Genomic DNA, 22,330 nt, shown 5'->3' on the forward strand with positions numbered 1-22,330 from the left:
TGAGTTCCATGTTGTTTATCATGGTACTTGAAGTCCTTTCCCGTGACTTTAGAAACGGACTCCCGTGGGAGTTGTTGTATGCCGATGATTTGGTGTTGATTGCAGAGAACGAAAGGGAGGCGGACAAAAGGTTTAGGAAGTGGAGAGATGGTATGGGGTACAAGGGTTTAAGGGTAAATGCTGATAAACCAAAAGTGATGATATCTAGGGTTGGTGGCGGTACTGTCAAAGACGAGGGAGAGTGGCCATGTGCAGTTTGCCACAAGGGCATGGGAAGTAATTCCATCTTGTGCGGTGTTTGTGATAAATGGGTGCATAAGAGATGTAGTGGTATCAGAGGTAGACTGTGAGATAATGCTGATTTTATGTGTACGGCGTGTCAGGATGAGCAGGTGGAGATTGTCAGATGTGAAAGGATTGAACTTGCTGGTGAATCTCTTGAGTGTGTGGAAGAGCTGGAGGTGGGGCTGGAGCTAGCTCTGTGGCTAGGGTGAGAAGTGGTTGGAGGAAGTTCAGGGAGCTCTTGCCTCCTCTAACATTGAGAGGACTCTCCCTACGAGCTAAGGGGTCTTTGTATGCAGCTTGTGTTAGGAGTGTGATGCTGTATGGTAGTGAGGCCTGGGCAGTGAAGGAGGAAGATATTCGCCGGCTCAGACGTACAGAAATGACAATGATTAGGTGGATGTGCAGTGCGTCCCTGCGTCCAAGGCCTGGAGGGGCTAGGTTTACGATGGAAGAGTTGAGAGGTAGGATGGAACTGGAGTGTATTGGTGTTGTGATGAGGAGAGGTAGATTGAGATGGTTTGGACATGTGGAGAGGATGGGGGATGATAATTGGGCGAGGAAGGTGAGAAGTGTTAATATTGGGGGTGGGGTTATGAGCGGCAGACCGAGAAAGACATGAGACAAGGTCATTAAGTGTGACCTCAGGGTTAAGGGACTGAACAGGGAGGTTGCAATGGATCATGAAGCGTGGAGAGCCGCCATTAGGTGACCAAGGCCGACACGTGCAAGCATGTTGGAGCCTTTAAAAACGAAACAAAACGAAAACAAAACGAACGTTGGGCTCCTCCAATCACAACCTTATCACCTTAACCTGTCCTATCGTTCCAATACGGCCTGCGGACCCACCAAAGAAACATTGTCTGTGGCACTTTGGAGCTGCAGATTGGGAGGCCCTCAGGCAGTACTTCTTTGATATTCCCTAGAACGATTATTGCTTCCATGGCTGGGAGCCATCTGGGTGTGCCTTGCGCATTACGGAGGTTATTCTCTCAGGCATGGACGCATACATTCCTTTCTCATACCCTTTGTCTAATGCACGAAAGCCTTGGTTTAATCACGCTTATTCTAATGCTGTCCACAACAAGGAGAGGTCCTATAAAAGGTACCGGAGCCAGCCCACCCCTGAATCACATCTTTTATACGTTTCTGCCCGGAATCGTGCTAAGTCTGTTCTTTGCTCTGCTAAAAATAATTTCATCCGTACTAAATGCTCTCAACTCTCTAACTCGAATTCTTCCCGCTCCTTCTGGCACCTTGCCAAAAACCTTTCTAACAACTTTATCTCATCATCCTTCCTTCCTCTTTTCTACTCTAATGGCTCTGTAGCTATTTCTTCTACTGATAAAGCAGATCTCTTCGCTCTGACTTTCACCTCCAATTCCACCTTAGATGATTCCAGTGCTGTTCCTCCATCACTTCCCCCCTTTGACTTCCTCATGGCTTACATTAAAATTTCTTCAGCTGATGTATTTTCTGCCATCACAGGCTTCAATACTAATAAGGCATATGGGCCTGATGGAGTCCCTCTGTTGTTCTCAAGAACTGTGCTTCTGCGCGTACACCCTGCCTGGGCAACCTCTTTTGCCTTTATCTATCAACTTGTACCTTTCCTTCTTGCTGGAAGTTTGCTCTCAGTCAGCCAGTACCAAAGAAGGGTGACCATTCCCAACCCTCTATCGTCCAATTGCTTTAACATCCTGTATCTCCAAAGTTTTCGAGTCAATTCTGAATAGAAAAATTTTAAAGCATCTTTCCTATCACAACCTTCTTTCTGATCGTCAGTATGGGTTCCGTCAGGGACGCTCCACTGGTGATCTTCTCACCTACCTTTCGGACTCCTGGTCATCCTCTTTTCGGGACTTTGGCGAAAGCTTTGCCATTGCACTTGACATCTCAAAGGCTTTCAATCGAGTCTGGCATAAATCTTTAATTTCCAAACTGCCCTCTCACGGTTTCTATCCTTCTATCTGTGCCTTCATCTATAGCTTCCTTTCTGGTCATTCTATAGCCACTGTTGTAGACGGCCATCGTTCTTCTCCTAGATCTATTAACAGTGGTGTTCCTCAGGGCTCTGTCCTTTCACCAACTCTCTTCCTTTTATTCATCAATGACCTTCAAAGCTGTACATCTAACCCTATCCACTCATACGCTGATGACTCCAACCTTCACCATTCCATTCGATTCCCACAATGTCCAACTCAGCAGTTCCTTCAGCAAACAAGGGATAAGGCTATGGCACACCTAATGACTGACTTGGCTCGTATCTCTGACTGGGGTAAAAATAATCTGATTGTTTTTAATGCATCAAAGACACAGTTTTTGCACCTATCAACCCGTCAAAATCTTTCACAGGTATACCCAGTAATGTTTATTAATATTCAGCTTAATCCTGCATCATCCTTGAACATGCTTGGGGTTTCATTTACTCGAGACTTATCTTGGTAAGATCATATTACATCTCTTGTAAAATCTGCCTCCAAGAGACTGGGTGTGCTAAGCTGACTCCATTCCTTCTTTACCCCTGCACAAACGCTGACTCTATACAGGGGTTTTATCCGCCCCTGCATGGAGTACAACTCTCATGTGTGGGGAGGCTCCTCACACACAGCTCTTCTCAATAGGGTGGAGTCAAAGGCTTTTCATCTCATTAACTCTCCTCCTCTTACTGACTCCCTTCAACCTCTGTCTCTTCGTTGCACTGTTGCATCTTTATCTCTTTTCTATCGCTACTTCAATGGTCACTGCTCCTCTGAACTGTCTGCATGCATTCCTCCATCTCTACAACAGGCGTGTACACCCGTCTAGCAGCAAACTCTCATCCCTTTTCTGTCCAACTCTCTAATGCAAGAGGTAACCGTTACTCCCAGTCCTTCATTTATGCAACAGGTCAACTCTGGAACTGTCTCCCTCTGTCTGTGTTTCCCGCTTCCTATGGTTTCCAGTCTTTCAAACGCAGTGTGTCCAGTCATCTCGAAATGATCGGATCTTGAATTTGGCTCTCTTGTATTTTGTTTTTCTCTTGGAAAGAACAGTTTTGCAGGCTTGTTGCCTTTGGTTCCTTCTTCCTCACATTAAACACACACACACACACACACACACACGGGCAAAAACATTATCGCTCCACCTTGGTAAAAGTGGGAGATGATGATAAAAAAAACAATAATTCATCTCGGGTGTCTGCCCCTTCCTCTCCTCCATCCTTCTTTTCTTCCATCCTCTTGTGTCTTTCCATATCTTTCTGCCTACAGGTAACTTTACACTCCCTCTTCTGTCTTTCTTTCCTTCATTTTTTCCTCTTCCTTCTGTCTGTGGGTGACTCTACAATGAGTGACATGCCAAATGGTTTCCTGTACACCAGGAAACCATTTACTATGCTGGATGGTAACCATATAGCCAAATTTTGGCGACTGGTGGTTTAGTGGGCAATTATTGCTCTCGAATTGGATTGAGCCGGTGAAGAAGGTTTATATCCAAAGGGTGGTTGGGGTTGATTGCCCATCTAATGCCACTTGGGGATGAGTGAGGCTGGTCAATATTAACTTAAATATCGGGACCAACTGCCTAGACCCAGGCTCCTACGCTCCTCACGGGGCAATGTAGGATTGGATGATGGATGGATGGATGGACAATAATTCATTCATTCATCTACTCCTGTGTTGCCTCATGAGAAGCATAGGAGCCTGGGGCTAGGCAAGTTGGTTCTAACATTAGTGACCAGACTCACTCATCCCTGGGTGGAATTATGTGAGCAATAAACCCCAATCACCCGTTGGATGTAAACCTGCCCAGGCTCAATCCAACTGGAGCGCCTTAATGACCCACTAATCCACCAGATGCCACAATTTGGTTATATGGTTACCACCCAGTGCTGTAAATCCTTTCCTGTTGCACAGAAAACCACGTGGCTTGTCACTCTGTGTAGAGTCACTCACAGAGGGAAGGAAAAGGAAAGACTGAAGAAAAGAAAGACAGAAGAGGAAGGAAGAAAAGATGGAAAGAGAGGAAAGGGCAGTCACCCAAGAGCAGAACTACATCGAGTGAGAGGATGGTGAGCGCCCCCACCTACCACTAAAGCATTATTATTATTATCATTATTCTAATTATTATTATTATTATTTCACTGACTCTATCAGATACGTTTAAGTGAAGCTGCAGAATGTGGTGAATGTTTTTGGTGTATCAGATAGAGCCAGGATTCTGGGGGCTTGAATTGTGAGCGAATGGAAGCATGGCCCATTGGATTGGGCAAATTTGGGCTGTCGGGAATTGTTACTCCTCACCCTGCCCTAGGGTGGGAGAGGAGATCTGGGTGGTGGTGGTGGTCGTTAACCACTCCTCACCCTGCCCTAGGGTGGGAAAGGAGATCCAGGTGGTGATGGTGGTGGTGGTGATTATCATTATTATTCTTATTATTAATATCCTTTTACTACTACTACTATTAATAGTGCTTTATTTATTCCATATGCTTTATTTATTCCACATCTTTTCATGTTTATCTCTCTCTCTATAGCCAGACGCCATAATCCCATAATGGGTACTTGTTTAACTTTGAGTTAGTTATTATACAGGGAGGGGCACTAACCCTCAGTCAACTGACTTGCTGACACACAGTGAACACATATGGGTTGGATATAAGGTTGCTACCCATCACTGTGAATGGTTTCCTGGCTTACAGGAAACCATTTAGCTTGTCACTAAATGTAATGCCACCTGAAATGGAAAGAGTATTAAAGTGTGACCAAAAAGATGGGAGAAATAGAGAGTGAGGAGGGCAGGCACAGAAAAAGAATGATAAAGGTGAAGGATGAAATAGGCAGCACTACATCAAGTGAGTGGATGGTGGTCGACACCATCTACCCTTTTCTTTTGCTCCATTTTACACACTATTATGATGGCCTGCATGTTAGTCAGAGGAATTAGAGTGGAATTCTGAGATTGTCTGCACAGGTAGTGGGGATTATTTTGTAAACTATAGACAATTGGGATTAACAGCCAGGGAAGTGCCTATGGAATTTCCTGATATTAGGCCCCCTAAATCGAAGACACACTAATCTAAATACAGCATCTTCAAAGCATTGTCCTGCTAGCTAGTAACAACACCCACTCTCATTATATGTAATCACTTTGCCACCCCTATTATTATTTTCTGCTACTATACAGAGCTAAACTGTAGAAGCACAGTATTACCTGGTAGGTGTTAGTGGAGTTAAATAATAATTTAACACTTACCTTGCAATATCAGTTCAATATCTCTCCTCTTAATATTATTTTTGTTTGAGTAGCTGTTGAACTTTGCTTTAACCTTCTTAACAGTTTCATATGTCTCCAGTACAATATTCTGGTAGCGTCGATTATTATAAATTGTAGCCTGGCACCTGGGACATCGCTTCATCCCAATCTCAGAAGATTTCTGATTCAGCCACATTTCTAATCCTTCAGCTTCAACAGTATGACCACAGTCCTCCAAATACACAAATCTGAAATTCATAAACCCTCAATATAATACTTTAATAAATATAGTACTGTACTGCAATGAATAAAGTAAATGGGAGAACAGTAACAGACAAACTATGATAGATGAGAGAATATCTGATGAGTACCAAAATACAAGGCAGTTTCCATAAAGTACTGGTATGTATGGCTCAAATACTTACAGCAAGGCAGACAGCTGGTGGAGGGAAGGTATAAAAATTGAGAAGAGTAGTAGTAGTAGTTGTTCCCTAGGCAGTCTGGCCAAGCAGTTCCGAGCCCCTTAGGAAGGCCATGGCTGAGACCAGGCTTTCCCACAGAGCTCTCAAAGTGTATGTTGTGTTGTTGGCATAGGTGATTGTGTGCAACGCAGTCTTCCATAATGTGCTTAATAGTATGGGGTGCTGTGTTGCATCCTGGACAGGCATCAGCGACGGAGTCATCCAGCCTCTTCTGTTATCTTAAGAAGGCTGGATGGTGCCCACATCTCAGCCTGGCCAGGTGGACCCTGTCAGGAGGCCGTGCATGCAGCTGTGTGTTGTCTTTAAGTGACTGAATGGAGCGGTGAGTGATCTGAGTGTGGATATGCTTCTGGAAGCTGGTCTGAGGTAGGCGAGGGGGGAGAGATTACAGTATTTGTGTATGGTATCATGTGTTGGATGTTGTTTTGATGTTCCTTGGCATGGGTGGATGTGCTGCCATGTAATATAGTGGATACTGTGGGTTTGTGGAGGCTGCAGCAAGAAACTGGGTGCCTCTCATGTGTAGGTGATCCTTGACTTTGAGGACTTTGGTTTCTTGATGTAGGCGGTCTGTGAGTGTAGTAGCTGTGCAGCCTGTGATTATTTTTAGGGCCTTGTTCTGTATGGTCTGTAGAGTGTTGTAGTGTGTTTTGGAGAGGTTAGGAGCCCAGGCAGGGCTTGCATAATTCATCACTGAACGTATGTATTGTTTGTATACCGTGGTGGTGGTTTCTTAGTTGTGTCCAAATGTTGTATGGGCAAGTGACTTTAACCTTTTAACCGCGGGGCGTCACTTTCGTGACGCTTGGGAGCAAGGGATCATACCACGGGGCGTCGCTTTTGTGATTCTGTGTTATTTTGAATTCACCCGGGCTTCCAAGTGGGGGCTTGTATCATCTATCAGTACTGCCAATGTCCAACACTAGTCAGCACTCCTAATCTCATCTGTACTCCCATCCATTGTTGACAATTTAGCCATTTCTCCCCGTTCTTGACTCCCCTCCCTACCCCCCCTCCAATACCCTATCCTCTCGCCTGCCCGGCCATGCTACGCTAAGTAAATCTTCCCTGGAATTTTTCACTGATTTCATCCATTGAAATAAGCCCTATGTCGTATTCTTATACCAAATAATATATACAAGAAAGAAATAAGGTAAGTGAGAGTGCCATACACCTGGAATTGGCTAATTATCACCTGACAACACCTCACGTGCACTCGTTTGCTAATTTTCGCTGTTTTTTTCCCCTTGAAATATGCCGTATAATCTATTTTCGTAATAAATATACATGTAAGGAGGGAAGGGAGAAGCCTAAGTGATATTTACATTCACCTGGAACTACCTAATTTATAATGTATTGTCTAGATTTCCTGCCAATCATATCAGTGCTACACAAAGCTGTTTCAAGATTTAACATTGGTAGCTCTGATTATATATCTCCTAAGTAGGCCTCTAATCTATTTTCGTAATAAATATACATGTAAGGAGGGAAGGGAGAAGCCTAAGTGATATTTACATTCACCTGGAACTACCAAATTTATAATGTATTGTCTAGATTTCCTGCCAATCATATCAGTGCTAGACTTAGCTGTTTCAAGAACCAATATTGGTAACTCTGAATAACCCCTAAACAGGCCTCCAGGCTGGCCCTGCGTTATCAGTTTACTCTCATCTTCCGAAGTGAGGGGACGTATGTTTCTTCTTGCTGACTTCAAGGCCTTTTTTCACCCCCATGCAAATGGCTCTGTGGCCTTTACCCCCTACTAAACCTCGTGTGGAAAGAGGTAAAGGGCTGACAATTGATAAAAGAGTGACTACGATCTTTCTATTGAGTAAAACAGTGCAAGTGGAATTGTAAATAATGTGTAAATAATGTGTAAACAGCAAGTGAAAGTAATGAATGTAAATATACGTGAACAATGGAAAATAGTTTTATAAGTTATTTCAAGTGACAGTGCACAACACAGTGTAAATAAAATAGAAATGTAAATAACGTAAATAAAATAGAGAACGTAAATAGAAATGTAAATGAGTAGTATTATAAGAATACGAGTATATACCCTAGGAGTAATGAAAGTGAAAGTTTCACTCTAGCATGTCTGAATGCTATGAGTTATGAGAGTGAAGATGAAAGTGACATTCACTCTCAATGCCAGTATACAGGACAAGAAAGTGAATGCTACGTATTTTACTGAAAGAAATTGAATCCCTACAGTGACAATAAACTAATACTACTGAAGGAAACTTATGGATAAAGACTGTAGATATATATAAGTGTTATATAGTAATAGAAATATAAAGTGTGAGGGGTTTTATGAATAATAAATGACAGAGTAACAAAAGCGAACTAGTGCCAGTGCGACGATCAGACGCGCTCGTAATTTCCATTGCTTTCACTTTTTTTTTTTTTTTTTTTTTTTTTTTTTAAAGTATGGATCCCAAACTACTTGAAAATTGTAGAATAGTGTTTATAGTGTTTGTATCTGGCTGTGGTAATCATATTACGGGTTGTCGGGAAGTGTAAAGTGGAGACTTCGTTACCCTACTTCAGAGGTCTCTACAAGTCCTACGGTAACCGACGAAGGCTCAACAATCACTCCAGGAGAAAGCTGAAGGTTGTGCCATAAGCATATGTAATTTTATTATTCTAGGACTAATAACTGATTTTTGGCAAATATTTTTTGAGAGTCTGTCGGAGCCCAAATAACCCCGCGGCACACGCAAGTCACTGGTAAACAAGCCAGCGGTGTAGGGGTTAAGGCATTGAGTCTTGGTGTTATTTTTAATGTTTATGATGTGTTGTTTAAATGACACTGATGTATTGTATGTTACACCAAGTAAGTAAGTAAGTAAGTGTGTGCGTGTGTGTGTGTGTGTGTATTTACCTATTTGTATTTACCTATTTATAGTATACAGGAATTGAGCAATGCTCGTGTTGTCCTGTCTCCATATCCACATTTATCAAGTCTACCTTTACACACATGAATGTTTTTCTCATGCACCACCTCTTTGTCTAAGTCGTTCCAAATATTTAAGTATTTACCTAATATACCTAATTGTGATATACACGGAATGTACTATGCTCGTGGGTTTCCGTCGCTGTTTCTCAGTAAGTCAAATTTGGCTTTAAACTCGTTTAAGTTTCTAGACTGGACGATCTCTTTGTCCAGGCTATTCCATAAGTCTATACTTCTGTAAGGAAAGCTATATTTCTTGATATCCTTCAAGCAGCTTGACTTTTTCAATTTCATTCCATGTCCTCTTGTTGCTCTCTTATCCCATACAAACAGATCTTCTTTGTCAATTTTATCTACTCCCACCATGGTCCTGAACACTGCAATCATGTCTCCCCTCTTTCTCCTTTCCTCTAACGAAGGCAAATCCAGTTTTTCCAGCCTCTCTCTGTATGACAGGTCTGTCAGACTGGGGACCATCTTGGTTCCTGTTCTTTATATTCTCTCAATCTTGTTTATATCTTTCTTTTTGTGTGGGGACCACACTACCACTGCATATTCTAACCTGGGGCGGATCATGGCCACTATCAATTTTTTCATCATTTCCTCATCCATATAATGAAATGCTACTCTTATGTTAGTCAAGAGTTTATAAGTCTCTCCAACTATCTTGTTAATGTGCTTTTCTGGTGACAAACTATCTTGGACCAGCACTCCCAAATCTTTCTCTTCTCTCCTTTTTGTGATTAATTCATTACCCAAAAAATAATTTAGTGATGGTCTCCTGGTACTTTTACCCATTTCCAATAATTTACATTTCTTTACATTAAATTTCATTTCCCACGTCCGGCTCCAATTGTGTATCCTATCCAAATCCTCCTGCAGTATTTTACAATCCTCCTCAACCTCTATCTTTCTCAAGATCTTTACATCATCAGCAAACAGACTTGCATAACTGTTCACTCCATCTACCATATCATTTACGTAAATCAGGAACATTACTGGCGCCAACACCGAGCCTTGAGGGACTCTACTTGTTACTTCCCTCCATCCAGACATCCTATCCTTTATTACTGTCCTCATTAGTCTGTCTCTCAAAAAGTCTCTCATCCATTCCAGAAGTTTCCCCTTTAGTCCTCCTATATATTCTAGTTTCCACATTAGTCTCTTATGAGGTACCTTGTCAAAGGCCTTCTCTAAGTACACACAATCCACCCAACCATCTCTCTCCTGTACCACATCAATCGCTCTTGAGTAAAAGCTCAACAAGTTAGAAACGCATGACCTTCCACTTCTGAATCCAAACTGACATTCAGCCAAAATATTCATCTCTTCCAGATATTTTATCCATCTGTCTTTCAGGATTCTCTCACACAATTTTGCGACCATGCTGGTTAGAGACACTGGTCTATAATTCAGGGGTTCTTCCCTGTTCCCTCCCTTGTAAACTGGTACCACATTTGCCCTCTTCCATTCTTTTGGCACTTTCCCCTCTTCCAGTGAGCATACAATTAAGCTGTGAATTTTATCCGCCAGTTGTTCTCTGCATTCCTTCAGTACCCAATTAGAAATTCCATCAGGTCCTGGGGCTTTCCTTACATCTTGAGTTTCCAGTAATTTATACACTTCCTGTACCTCCACTTTTATATCTTTCATCACCGGAACATTTCTAATCACTCCCTCCCCTTCCACAAGCTCCTTTTCTTTAGTGAAAACTGACTGGAAACGTTTGTTCATTATTTCTGCTTGCATTGCCGCATCCTTAAAGACCTCTCCTTCTATTTTCAGCTTGGTGATTCCTTCCTTTTGTTTCAGTTTGCCATTAACAAATCTATAAAACAGTTTGGGTTCATCCGTGCATTTGTCAATTATACTTTTTTCAAAATTCCTTTCTTCTTCTCTACGTATTCTTGTGTATTCATTTCTTGTTCTTTTATATTCTTCCTTTGTTCTGTCATTACCTCTCTTTCTCCAATTGTTCCACGCCTTATCTCTCTCTTTTTTTGCTATCATACACCTTCTATTAAACCACTCCTTTTTCCTGTTTTCTTTCCCTCTTACTCCTGGTACAAATTTTTCCACTCCCAAATTATAGAATGTGTGTGTGTGTGTGTGTGTGTGTGTGTGTGTGTGTGTGTGTGTGTGTGTGTGTGTGTGTGTGTGTGTGTGTGTGTGTGTGTGTGTCTTACCTAATTGTTCTTACCTAATTGTATCTTTACAGGAATGAGTCAAGCTCGTACTGTCCCGTGTCTTAAACCATATTTATCGTACATATCCTTAAATTTGAGAATTGTTTTGGCACACACTATTTCATTTGGTAGTGCATTCCATTGATCAACTGCTCTGTTTGGGAAACTGAATTTCCTTACATCTTTATCACCTCTCTTCTTAGGCAGTTTTTTGCAGTGTCCTCTTGCTGATTCTTCTCCATATGTTAAGTAATCATTTATCTCTATTTTCTCCTTTCCTGATATGCACTTATGTAGCATTATCATGTCACCTCTTTTCCTTCTCTCCTGTAGTGTTGGTAGATTCAGTTTATTTAGTCTTTCTTCGTAGCTTAGGTCCCTTAAGCTTGGTATCCATCTTGTAGCGGCCCTTTGAACTTTTTCAATCTTGTCTATATGCTTTTTGAGACGAGGACTCCAGACTACTGATGCATATTCCAGGGTTGGTCTAATGAATGATGCTATTATCCTTCTTAGCATGTCTTCATTTATGTATGTGAATGCTATTCTCATATTTGCAAGCAGTGTATACATGTTCCGTACTTCTCGCTGATGTGGTCAGCCGGAGATAGTCCGTTATTGATAATCACACCTAGGACTTTCTCTCTTTCTGATGTGTATACGGTTTTATTTCCTAACTTATAATCCCAATCAGGTCTTTTTCCACTTTTACCAAACTTGATTACATGACACTTGTCCACATTGAATTCCATCTGCCATGTACTACTCCATTCATGAAGTTTATTTATTTCTTCTTGTAGCTCCCTACAAGAGTCTGTGCTAGTAATTCTCCTTTGTATTTTTGCATCACCTGCAAACATATTCAGATAGCTCTCATTTCCAGTGTTACTGTTTATATCATTTATATACACTAAAAACATGATTGGTGCCAGCACTGAACCCTGTGGTACTCCACTAGTCACTTCTTTCCATGATGAGTAGTTTCCTCTTAGTACTGTCCTCATTTCTCTTTTTATGAGAAAGTCTTGCATCCAACAAAACAGTTTGCCTCGAATTCCTCCTTGATGGTACCGTTTCCATAAAAGTCTTTGGTGTGGTACTGTGTCAAAAGCTTTCTTGAAATCTATATAGATACTGTCCACCCATCCTTCCCTTTCCTGTATTGTGTTTGTTACTCTGTCATAGTAGCTCAACAGATTAGTAACACATGATTTTCCTTTTCTGAAACCAAACTGTCTTTCTGTTATCATACTGTGTTCTTCTAGATGATTTACCCAAGCTTTTCTTATAAGTTTTTCTAATACCTTGCTTACAACACTGGTCAGTGATACTGGTCGGAAGTTGAGTGGATTTTGTCTATTTCCTTTCTTGAATAAGGGGACAATATTTGCTTTTTTCCAAATATCAGGTAGTTTACCTTGACTCAAGGATTTCTTGAAAATTAAAAATAATGGTTTACTTAATTCCTTTGCACATTCTCGTAATACCCAACATGAAATTTCATCAGGACCACTTGCTTTTCCTCTGTCTAATCTACTTAACTCCTCCTGTATTACTTTTTCTGCTATTTGTATATCTGGTAGTATGTGTGGACATGCGTGTGCGTGTGTGTGTGTGTGTAATTCACCGGGTCGGTCAGGATCACTTGATGGTCGCGATCGTCAGCTTTTACCCTCCCGGAAGGGAGCTGAGAGCTCATATAGTCCGATCTAAGGGCAAGGCTGTGACCTTCACACACGCACACACCCGTCCCCTTGCTCCAGGGGGACAGTAACCACCCACTTCGTCAGTGAAACTTTTCGCAACCTGAGCGAGGCGCGAACTCCCGTCTACCAGATGGCAAGCGAGAACGTTACCACTTCACCAGCGAGTGGTGTGTGTGTGTGTGTGTGGGGGGGGGGGATGTGACTGATAGTTTATACCAATGGTGAGTATTTGTGAATGAAACATGGTAACATAGGTCTAATTCCCAACTACAATGGTACAGAGCTACAATTGCTGATGGCCATATGAGTGAAAATGGTCTTCCCCACAATTCAGAGATAGAGTGACCAGTAACTGTAACAGAAATGAATTGAACTCCTGTTGATACACTGTGCTGTACCATTATAAAATAAAATAAACCTAAGAACAACCTCCTGAAGTTTCTCTCACATTTCCTGGGACACCCTATACATGAAAGGTATTTGTATTGAAAGAAAGGAAAACAAACATTACCTAGCATCAGGTTCCTCCTCTGAACCAGAGAGAATAAATTCAGTCAACTCTTCTTTGTCACATTCTCGACAAACTGGTGGACAAGGATCGCCACAGAAACCAATACAAGGGTGACCACACTTCTCTAGAGTCAATTTGCATGGTTGATCACATGGTGGTCTTGAGCATTTTTCTCCACAATGCTTTTTACATTGGTGGTGCTCACATTTCCAGGGACATTTCATCTGAAAATAAAATATATTTAACAGGACAAATAAAATTACAATAAGATAGAGGGGGAAAAAAAAAAAAATGTACTGAACAGCCAACAATGCATTTTTTTCTCCACAAACACCCTGAACATATAAGAAAAATCATAAGAATGAAAGGGGACTTTTGGTTTTCTATCCCATTCAGCTCAATACAGTTTTTTCTAAGTTGAACAATATTGTCTGGCATTAGTCCGGATAAAATAAAACAATCTGGCATTTGTTTCATTTCACTTATAAAAGCTTCAACATGCATGTGACAATCATGGTCACCTAATGGCAGATCTCCACACCACTTGATCTCTGGCAGCCTCTCTCTTCGCCAAGATGCTACGGGATGATCTCGTCCAAAGACTTTTTCGGACTGCCTCTCGCAGCTCTGCCCTCAACATTCACACCTCTCACCCTCTGCATCAAGTAATCATCCACCATCCTCTCCACTGGGCCAAACCATCTCAATCCACTTATCACTAATACATTCAAGTCCCATCCCTTGGCTCAATTCTTCACTCGCAGTCCCACCCCACTCAAGCCTGTCATTCACGGAAGCACTACACATTCATCTCATCATTAGCTAGGATAAAACAAAGAAGACTAGTACCCTGTGGTTGCTTCTGATCTCCCTAAACCCAATGATATCCTTCCTAAACTGAATGAAACTGTCAGATGTAGCTAGAACAGAATCTCATGCTCAAATGACGGAGTCTGTGGAGGTACTACAGCCAACACTAGGCCTGGTGTATACAACTATTCATCCTAAAATATTCTTATCTTAGTAAGTACAGTGCTGTAACTGAATGTTACATGATTAATGCAGCTGACTGATGAATTCGAAGTGAATACAATGACAAGGCTTTGAAAATATGAATGGGATTATAAAGGGATCAAACTATAGTAGCCGCAGCGAGAAATGAACGCTGTGGTGGGGCAGGCGGGATGACTGGGGATTCCCCCATTGTAGCCATATCCACATGTCACCGACCATCAGCCACTGCTGCAGCCCCGCTCCATGATCCTTACCCTGTGTCTCTGGCTTTCTCTTTCTCTCTCGGTTTCTATATAAACTGGTGTATTTCCGAAACTAATTATGAAATTATTATGACTTTTGTTCCACACCACCTCTGAGGTAAAAATCAAGGAGTTTTTTCTGTATAAAGGTTTCCCCCCCCTCCTGAATGTGGCATATGAGCGGGGGAGTGCGGCCTTGCCGATACCTCCGCCTGACCTATAATTATACACTCGCCAGAACTGACCTGCCCTCAGACAAGTACAGTCTCGCTATGGATCGTTCTCCTGTTTCAAGCTCGCCATATGGCCACCTTCACAGCCAAGCTAAGGCTGTTATCTACAACGTAAGCAGGTTCTTCTTAGAAGAAAAGGAAAATGGAGCACCTTTAATGCCACTCTCAAAAGCAGTTGCACGCACAGCTATGGCCACCAAGACAAGCAAATCAACAGTCAGAAGAATTTGTTCTTCATCTCAAGCTGCACCACAGAAACCCACGTTCACCTCACCAAAGAAGAAGATTCGTGCTGAACCTGTTACAGGTTTTGATGACTTTGACAAGTGTGTATTGAGAAGAACTGTCTTGGGGTTTTATGAGAGGAAAGAAATTCCAACTGTGTACAAAATAAAAGAAGAGCTCAGTGAAAAAATCGGCTACTGTGGTAGCAAAACTTCTCTTCGCAAGGTCCTGCTCAAAACAGGATTCAGATTTGCAAAGGTTGATGGCCGAAGATTCCTTATGGAAAGAACTGATGTCGCTGCAGCTCGGTCAAGATTTTTAAGAGAAATGCGGCAGCTTAAACAGTCCGGCCACACCTTTGTTTACCTTGATGAAACTTGGGTGAACCAAAACTACACAGTTGGAAAGTGCTGGACTGATACTTCATCTCAAGGAGCAACAGGAGTTAAGCCGCCCACAGGAAAAGGAGCACGACTGATTATTCTCCATGCTGGAACAGCAGACGGTTTCATCAATAATGGTGAGCTGGTGTTTCAAGCAAAACATGATGGTGATTACCACCATCAGATGAATGCTACAGTTTTTGAAGAATGGTTCCGTATGCAGCTGCTACCCAACATTCCACCAAACTCAGTCATTGTGATGGATAATGCATCGTACCATAGCAGACAAGTGGAGAAATTGCCTACATCTTCATGGAGAAAAGCCGACATCAAGAACTGGCTGATGCAAAAGGGAGTTGCAGTCAGTGATGCTTTGTCAAAAGCTGAGTTATATGAGCTGACAAAGACTTACCGTACGGACACGAAAAGATATGTGACGGATACAATTGCTATAGAAGCAGGCCATCGCGTCGTGAGACTACCACCGTACCACTGCCAATATAATCCCATAGAGCTGATCTGGGCTCAAGTGAAGTGCTACATAGCGAAAAGGAACAGCTTTAAAATGGTTGACCTCAAACCTCTGGTTACAGAAGCCATAAGTGCCGTCACTTCAGAAAACTGGAAACAAGCAGTCAGACATGCCGAAGACCTTCAGGAACACGACACGAAGCAAGACAGAGCAATTGAAATGTATGTGGATTCATTCATCATACACATTTCAGAAAGCTCCGATGAATTCTCCGATGAATTTTCGGACTAAATATTAGAGAGAGGATTATGCCTCATGGGGAAACCTCTATAAAAAAAACGCGCCTAGACTTTTACCTCAATGGTGGTGTGGAAAAAAAGCCAAAATAATTTCGGAAATACACTACTTTTCAGAGAGAGAGAGAGAAAAAAAACGTGTGTGTGTGTATGTGTGTGTGTGTGTTGCTACCTCTATCTATCTATCTATCTACCTACCTACCTACTTCCCTACCTACCAACTTACCTACCTACCTACCTACCTACCTACTTTTCAGAGAGAAAAAAAATTCGGAAGTACATTATTTTTCAGAGAGAGAGAGAGAGAGTGCGAGTAAGGGGCGAGGATGGAGAGCGGGCTGGTGACATGTGGAGACGTGGCAAGACTGGGGGAATCCCGGTCAAGCCCCTGACCACACCCTGGCGTTCAATTCTCGCTGCGGCTACTATAATGTCAGAAAAGTGGAACTCCTTACAGCACAGGTGTACCTGACTATTTACCACTGGCTATTTAGGAGACACAGTACTGCAATGTCATAGCAGTTTGTTGGAAATAAAGCTTTTAATATCTGCTACCTTACCTCATCATACTGTGTCATATCATTTATAAAAGCTCCAACATGCTTGCATGCGCCGCCGGAACTGGTGATGTAATGGTGACTTTCCACATGGCTTGATCTCTGGAAGCTGCCCTGTTCAGTCCCTTACTCCTGAGGTCACACTCTATAAGCACATCCCAGGTCTTTTTTGGTCTGCCTGTCACAGCCCTACTCCAACCTTCCACATCCAATTGTCATCTGCTATCCTCTCAACAAGCCCAAACCATCTCAATCTAACCCTCCCCATCACAACAACAATACATTCCCGTCCCATCCTTCATCTCAACTCTTCATTCGTAATCCTAGCCCCCAGGCCCCACATTCAAGGCCACATTACACATCCAACTAATCAGTCGTTTCTGTACGCTTAAGCCTACGAATATTCTCTTCCTTTACTGCCCAGCTATCACTAGCATACAGCATTACGCTCCTAATGCATGCCACATGCAAAGATCCCTTAGCACAGAGAGACAGCCCTCTCAATCTACCATATACCAGTCAAAGTGACAGTCCTGCACTACACAAGAGGTTTTGTATCTCCGAGAGAAAAACAGAGATTTTTCAGTTTTGTATAATCCTTCAAAGTAGGTAGTTTAGTCCCCTCCCCTTAATATTCAGGGCTACAGTAGCCTAGACTTAGGACCCCATCCAATTATGGTCGTTAAATCTCTGTCATTCACAGAGATCATATTCTGTACTGAACTGTACATGACCCAGGGGCCACTATAATACCAACAGAGCCAAGATCTATAGCATATCAACAACATTGCTGCACTGGCAGGAGGGGGAGGGAATGAATACCTTGCAAGGTTCACATGGTCTTCCGCATGGCTGTCTACATCGGCTATGGATACATTTCCACTGACACGTTTCTTGACATGATGGACACTCGGCACCACATGGCTGTTTACATCTGAAAAAATAGTTATGATAAAAACAACAATAATAATGTTAATAATAAGTACTGTTAATAAATTTCAGTCAATTGTTTTGGCATGTACTGTATCAGTGTAAACTCTCAATTATCTGGAGTAATTCAGCCACGCCCTATGCTGGTTAAAGCAAAACATCAGATACGTCTAGTACCCCCCATTGGCTCAATATTCGACGTCGTGCCAGATACTGTATTACTATCCATCTTGAATGTGTCCTAAAAACTTTCCCATTAGTAAAAGATGAAAATGAACTCTTTGCGTACTAAACGCGAATAAAGTCAAGCTGCGTAATATTCGTTAGTGGGACCGAACTCGACTATAGTCCAATACGGCTGAAAAACTTTTGGTCACCAGAATTTAAATCGACCATCACCAAGGAGGTTGGAAATGTGCACTGAAGGGTATAAGACCTGCCTGCGGGATGTGGCACCAGCGTGAAGAGTGTTGCCAATGGCGTGCCTACCTGCCGGAGGGACTGCCTCTCTCCTGTATGTTCAGGCTCATAAACAACTATTATAGGTAGGTTACATATAAGAAAATGATATACAGGTAAATGAACCACAAAAAAGTGTAGATTAAAAAGACAAAGATCAGACTGAAAAATTTAGTAATAAAACAAGGAAATTGTGTGGAGTATTACAGCTCACTTGTAGAGACATGTAAACACTGATCATCTGATTGTCAAGCTGATGGTTCTCTCTTCTAATAAGTGCACTGAGATGATTTACTAATGAGTTTATGAAAGTAATACATCTTTTCACGAGTCAGAAAGGTATTTTAGCATAAAACCATGTGCTAGGCCTGCCTTACAGTACAGTTCATTATGGTTGTGGCACTAGGAATGCTAAGCAGGCTAATAATATGTCCTGTAGGCTAGGTCTGCCTTACAGTACAGTTCATTATGGTTGTGGCACTAGGAATGCTAAGCAGGCTAATAATATGTCCTGTAGGCTAGGTCTGCCTTACAGTACAGTTCATTATGGTTGTGGCACTAGGAATGCTAAGCAGGCTAATAATATGTCCTGTAGGCTTTTATCACTATCATTATATCCATCCATCCATCATCTAATCCTATGTTTCCCCATGAGGAATGTAGCAGCCCAGGGCTAGGCAAGTTGGTCCTGACATTTAAGATGTCCCTGAGTGGCATTACGTGAGCAACAAACCCCAACCACCCCTTGGATATAAACCTACACAGGCTCAATCCAACTGGAGCGCCTTAACTACCCACTAAACCACCAGGCACCATAATTTAGTCATATGGTTACCACCCAGCTTAGTAAATGGCATCCTGGTGTACAGGAAACCATTTGGCCTCTCACTCAGTGTAGAGTCACCCATGGGATGAAGGAAAAGAATGAAGGAAAGAAAGACACAAGAGGAAGGATGAAAAGAAAGATGAGAGGAAAGGACAGTCACCCAACGGCAGCTCTACAACGAGTGAGTGGATGGTGACTGCCCACACCTACCACATCCCCCACCCACTTTATGACCCACTTATCATTATACATTTTTATTACTATTGTTTTGTGGTAGGTGGGGGAACTCACCATCCACTCACTTGACGTACTGCTGCTCTTGGGTGTCTGCCCTTTCCTCCATCCTTCTTTCCTTCCATCCTCTTCTGTCTCTCTTTCCTTCATTCTTTCCTTGTCCTTCTGCCTATGGGTAACTTTACGCTCCCTCTTCTGTCTTTCTTTCCTTCATTCTTTCCCCTTTGTTCTGCCTGTGTGTGACTCTACACTGAGTGACAAGCCAAATGGTTTCCTGTACACCAGGAAACCATTTACTACGCTGGGTGGTAACCATATTACCCAATTTTGGCGCCCGATGGTTTAGTGGGTAATTATTGCGCTCCAATCGGATCAAGCCGGTGAAGGTTCATATCCATGGGGAGATTGGGGTTGACTGCTCATGTAATGCCACTCAGGGATGAGTGAGGCTGGTCACTCTCATCTTAAATGTTGGGACCAACTGCCTATTCCTGGGCTCCTATGCTCCTCATGGGGCAATGTAAGATTGGATGATGGATTATTATTATTGTGTTTTCAAGGATTTGTACTTTTTATTATATTGTATAACTGTATATCCTATTTGTCATGTGTCAGCGTCTTTAGAAATGTTAACCTGTACTTTTGACACGCATTTGGTATCAGTTTGAACACTTTTTGTGTTGATGAATGTTAGGTTCAAGTGTACTGTATATGAACTGAAACTGATTTTTTTTTTTTTATACTAGAACATGTATATGCACAATCCACAATATTGCTAATATTTATTTTCAAGGAATTTTACTTGTTATAACATTATATAATTGTATTTTGTGTTAAGTCGTATGTGTGTATGTGTCTTTAGGAAAGTAAACCTGTACTTTTGGCATGTATTTGGTACCTGTTTGAACCCTTCTTCCATTCAAAATGGATTTTTAATTACTTTTTAAAACTGCAAGATATTTTTGGAGGAAAAAAAAAAAAAATGAGCTTATTTAAAATTTGTAAGCAATTAGTGTTAGACATGGAAAAAAAAAAAAAAAAAAAAAAAAAAAAAAAAAATGGACACTCATATTTCAGTGGAAAAATTACACCCATCGTGAACCCCTTGTAAACTGCCAGCAGTACTCAAGGGGTTAAGCATAAAATGCAATAAAATAATGATACAGTAAAGTAATACAGTGCCGGTTAGCTACTGTTTATGAGCCAGTTGATACAAAATGAGCTTATTTAAAATTTGTAAGCAATTAGTGTTAGACATGAAAACTACATCATCAGATCACCTAAAAAAAAAAAAAAATAAAAATAAAAATAAATAAAAAAAATAAAATAAATGGACACTTTCATATTTCAGTGGAAAAATTACACCCATTGTGAACCCCTTGTAAACTGCCAGCAGTACTCAAGGGGTTAAGCATAAAATACAATAAAATAATGATACAGTAAAGTAATACAGTGCCGGTTAGCTACTGTTTATGAGCCAGTTGATACACCTCAGCACCAGATATTGTATAGAACTGCTGGTTCCATCCCTTTTCGATACCAGACATTCCATAATTTTGCCGGATACTGCTTTAATAGAGCCAAGTCAGCAGCACAGGATATTGTGACGATGGATAACTGAGAGTTTACTGTATTTCATCCCTCTAGTGCAAACTGGGCTACCCCAATATGAGACTTGCAACATCCTATACTCACAAAATATACAGTATATGAACTAGAGTACCTGTTTAACCCTTTCAGTATGATACACCTAGTTGTTATCATGGCATGGTCCAAGACATATTCTGTGACACCCATTGTTTTCATAAACTAGACAGGACGTTTCAAAACTGTACCGACAAACATTAACCATAGGTAGCGTATGGAAAGGTAACGGGCTATCTCTATAACAGTTTGTCAATAGGTAGAGTATGGAAAGGTAATTGAGCATTGCTATAACAGTTTGTCAAAAAATGCATAGTAAATGTGATATAGACTTTATAATCAATTTAGCATTATCAGTGCTGCAAATTCTGCAAGTGTTACAACTTCTAAATATAAGCAATGTCTTGGAAATTCACCATACGCCCATTTTAAGACATACCGGTATTGGAAGGCTATGGTATTCGTTTTGTTTCGTTTTTAAAGGCTCCAACATGCTTGCATGCGTCGGCCTTGGTCACCTAATGGCGGCTCTCCATGCTGCACGATCTATTGCAGCCTCTCTGTTCAGTCCCTTAACCCTGAGGTCATAATTAATGACCTTGTTCCATGCCTTTCTTGGTCTACCCTTCACAACCCCACCCCCAATATTAACACTTCTCACCTCCCTCACCCAATTATCATCCCCCATCCTCTCCACATGCCCAAACCATCTCAATCTACCTCTCCTCATCACAACACCAATACACTCCAGTCCCATCCCACCTCTCAACTCTTCCATCATAAACCCAGCCTCCCCAGACCTTGCACGCAGGGACGCACTGCACATCCACCTAATCATTGTCATTTCTGTACATCTGAGCCTGCAAACATCCTCCTCCTTTACTGCCCAGGTCTCACTACCATACTGCATCACACTCCTAACATATGCTGCATACAAAGACCCCTTAGCACATAGAGAGTAAAATGTAACAGCTTACTCAAGACATATTAGAGAAGTTGGATGTTAGCAACACATTAGCAACCTATCTTACTAGCTCTAGCAGCCAACATGTTGAGAACTGGTAATGCCGGTTAAAGATCGAAGCACTGTGGCCAATGCCAAGGTCAGCCTTCCGGACAAAGATATCCCTCCCTCCCTCCCCCATGCCTCCAACCCCCACCCCTACCTCCTTCTCGTGAAGTTCCAGGTCGCACTGCAGTGTTTCAGTACGTGCATTTCAGGTACTAGGTTACACCTATACCGAAGCACGTACCATACCATTTCAGTTTGGGATAATTATAAAACAGTACTCTGTTTCAAAATATGGAACATAAAATAAGGCCTGTTGGCAATAACATAAAGTATGGCTATTAATTATTTACTTTTTTTTTTTTTTTTATGCTAGGAAGAAGGAACCAAAGGCCACGAGCCCACAAAAACTGTTCCTTCCAAGAGAAGAACAAAATACAAGAGGGAGCCA

The 22,330-nt window shown here is 41.8% G+C and overlaps 2 protein-coding genes across 2 annotated transcripts in view; one reads left to right on the forward strand and one right to left on the reverse strand.

The window, feature by feature from the left end:
• The window catches only part of LOC145400388 (NFX1-type zinc finger-containing protein 1-like), a 37,027-nt gene that overhangs the window by 10,671 nt on the left and 4,026 nt on the right, over positions 1 to 22,330 (reverse strand). Inside the window, exons 2-4 of the mRNA XM_080272903.1 lie at positions 17,600 to 17,711; positions 13,356 to 13,579; positions 5,515 to 5,762 (exon numbers count right to left, since the gene is read on the reverse strand). Of these exons, the coding sequence (XP_080129029.1) occupies positions 5,515 to 5,762; positions 13,356 to 13,579 (472 nt within the window). The 5' untranslated portion in view covers positions 17,600 to 17,711. The remainder of the gene's footprint in view (positions 1 to 5,514; positions 5,763 to 13,355; positions 13,580 to 17,599; positions 17,712 to 22,330) is intronic.
• LOC145400442 (uncharacterized) lies at positions 14,884 to 16,215 on the forward strand. The gene has a single exon (XM_080272956.1). It carries the CDS (start codon positions 14,884 to 14,886, stop codon positions 16,213 to 16,215), a length of 1,332 nt encoding a protein of 443 aa, XP_080129082.1.

This window comes from Coenobita brevimanus, chromosome 52 (assembly GCF_032717465.1).
Source record: "Coenobita brevimanus isolate Jiangsu-jjx chromosome 52, ASM3271746v2, whole genome shotgun sequence".
NCBI lineage: Eukaryota > Metazoa > Arthropoda > Malacostraca > Decapoda > Coenobitidae > Coenobita > Coenobita brevimanus.

Bases quoted from the DNA above. Each gene is read 5' to 3' on its own strand.
- LOC145400442 (XM_080272956.1), top strand. From the start codon at position 14,884: ATGGATCGTTCTCCTGTTTCAAGCTCGCCATATGGCCACCTTCACAGC.